At 38.2% G+C, this 2,786-nt stretch overlaps 1 protein-coding gene across 1 annotated transcript; it reads left to right on the forward strand.

The window, feature by feature from the left end:
• Positions 1 to 1,330: 1,330 nt before the first annotated feature.
• On the forward strand, positions 1,331 to 2,430 carry LOC111392841. Its single transcript, XM_023018235.1, has 2 exons — positions 1,331 to 1,806; positions 1,851 to 2,430. Exons 1-2 carry the CDS (start codon positions 1,331 to 1,333, stop codon positions 2,428 to 2,430), a joined length of 1,056 nt encoding a protein of 351 aa, XP_022874003.1.
• Positions 2,431 to 2,786: the final 356 nt, after the last annotated feature.

Consider the following 2,786-nt stretch of genomic DNA (forward strand, 5'->3'; position numbering starts at 1 on the left):
CATGAAATCCCGTCATTTCATTCTCGACATTTTATAAATGTCAATAATGATTATAAACGTCAAGAATGATATTTATACTATCATTCTCGATACTGTTAAATGTTGACAATATCATTTAAAATTTGAGTACGTTGGGAAAATTTCGTGTATAGTGATTCACATATTGCATGCATGTAGCATTTTTGTTTTCGATTTTCATTAGTGGTTGACAGTATTGTTGTTTATGACATGCAGATATGGGAGATGTTAAGAGATTTGTTGTCTCGTATAGTAGTAAATTTGTCAACATAGACGACGGGTGGAAGTGGTTAGGGAACCGAACAACATCAATTGTTGTTCGACATGATATTACATATGAAGAGCTTGTACATAAATTATTCGAGAAATTGAATGTTGATAGAATGAAGTTTCGAATTCAATTGAAATTTACAGTTCCAAACATGAATATTCCCCCAGCTGATGTAGCCGACGATGAGGATTTGCAATGGTTTATATCTGTTTACACAGAAGCGACGTTGTGTGTAATTGCAGATGAATATAATGCTGGGGAGCACGAACTGCATGTCGGAGTTGAGCATTTGTCACCAATAGAAGATGCATTGTGTGGACGCGATGAAGTCGGTATGTGCGAACTACAAGAGCCACAATCGATTGATAATATGGATGAAAGTTTAGGTGAAGGCAATTTGTTTATTCGAAATGTAATTGAGTCGATTGATGAAGAGGACATTGTGGAGAATCAGATATTCTTTAGCAAACAACAGTTACACACAAGGCTTCAACTTAAGGCTTTGAAAGAGAAGTTTCATTTCTAAGTTAAAAAGTCCAATCCTAGATTTCTTACTGTGTGTTGTGTCAATACTACATGCCATTGGCTAGTACGAGCTTCTAAGATAAAAATTTCAGAAATATTTATGATTCGAGAGTACATACCTGAGCACACATGTTCTCTAGACGTTCGACGAAATGCACAAATTTACGCAACGAGTGCAGTAATTGGGCATCACATAATGTGAAGGTTGGACGATGCAAACCAATCATACGTTCCTGCTGGTATTACCTAAAACATGAGTTTGATGTACGGATTGAGGATATGGAACGTGAGTTTGATGTACGGATTACCTAAAACAAAGCGTGGAGGGCTAAAGAGAAGGGACTTCGATTTCTTCGTGGTACACCCGAAGAAAGTTTCCAGAAATTGCCATCATATTGTCACATGTTAACCGAGAAAAATCTAGGAACTATTGCACACATTGAACTCGACTCGAATAATAGGTTCTTGTACTTCTTCTTAGCGTTCGGGTCTAGTGTACGTGGTTTTTGAGAATACATGAGGCCAGTAATTTGTGTTGATGGAAGTCATTTGAAGGGCCAATATAAGGGAACACTACTAGTAGCTGCAGCGCAAGATGCTAACCTACAAATATATCCTCTTGCGTGGAGTGTTGTCGATGGGGAAACAAATGCATCGTGGTATTGGTTCTTTGCAAAGTTGAAAGATGTCATTGATGATTCAAACCAGTTAGTGTTTGTGTCGGACAGGAAGAAGAGTATTAAGCAGGCAATTACGAGGTTGTTCCCACTTTCTCACCACGGTGCCTACATCTGGCATATCGAGAAAAATCTTATTGCTAGGTATAGCAGTAGCAATGTTATCTTCTTATTCAAGCGGGCAGCGCTAGCATACCGCATATCGAAATTTGATCAGTTTATGACACAGATAAGAACCATTCGACCGTCAATGGCATCTTACTTGGAACGTGCCAGTATATCCACCTGGTCACGGGCACATTTTGTTGGTAATCGGTACAACGTTATGACGAATAACATTGCGAAGTCACTGAATTCAGTCCTAAGGCGACAAAGAAGTTTCCCTATAGGTTCTACGAGAGAAAAAGTGCATCCACGAAATGTAGTACGACTGTGACACCAAAAATTGATGATGAATTGAGAAAATCATTCGACGTCGGTGCAACTTTACCAGTACGAAATTTGGACGAACTCATTTTTGAGGTAGGTATAGCTACCGAACTTTGTACTGTCGACCTTATAGGTAACACATGTTCATGTCAAGAGTTTCAGATGCGACAAATCCCATGTTCACATGTATCCCGAGCTGCTTGCGCAAAAGAAAAATCATCGTATAATTTGTGCTCCTCTTACTACACTACAGAATATTGGCGAGCTGCGTACAACGAAGTTCTTCACCCCGTTGGCCGAGAGTCAGATTGGGTTGTTCCTCAGTCTATTCATTCCGTCGAAGTTTTGCCCCCGAATATACGTAGAGCACCAGGTCGACCTCCTACCCAACGTCAACGGTCAAGAACTGAAAGATTGACGTTGAGACGAAAATGCGGCCGATGTGGGGGTTCTGGACATAACAGGCAAACATATCAGAATTCGACATCTTTAAGTGACACATATACTTGAATGACATTGTGTATTCCGATCGTCAAATGCCCTGATAACATGAATTATCAATGTTTTGAATTTTTTACTTTTGTATTACTTGCTTTCTACCTCTTATTTTAAATGTTGTTGAATATATTTTTGACTTCTACTTCTTTCTGTTTCTTTCTTCGTTCTCTCTTGATATCACTTATTTACAATTTCTTGTTGTAAAATTAAGTTTGTAATACATTTTGAATCTTTTATACGGATTCCTCCCATTTTTTGTGATTTTTCTCTTATATTATTCTAGTTGTTCAAAATTTTATAGCGCACAAACAGGAAAATTCGTATGGGCATTCACTAAATACAAACAACACTTCATTTTTGAATGTCAT

Source organism: Olea europaea, chromosome 4 (genome assembly GCF_002742605.1).
Source record: "Olea europaea var. sylvestris chromosome 4, O_europaea_v1, whole genome shotgun sequence".
NCBI classification, from domain to species: Eukaryota; Viridiplantae; Streptophyta; class Magnoliopsida; order Lamiales; family Oleaceae; genus Olea; species Olea europaea.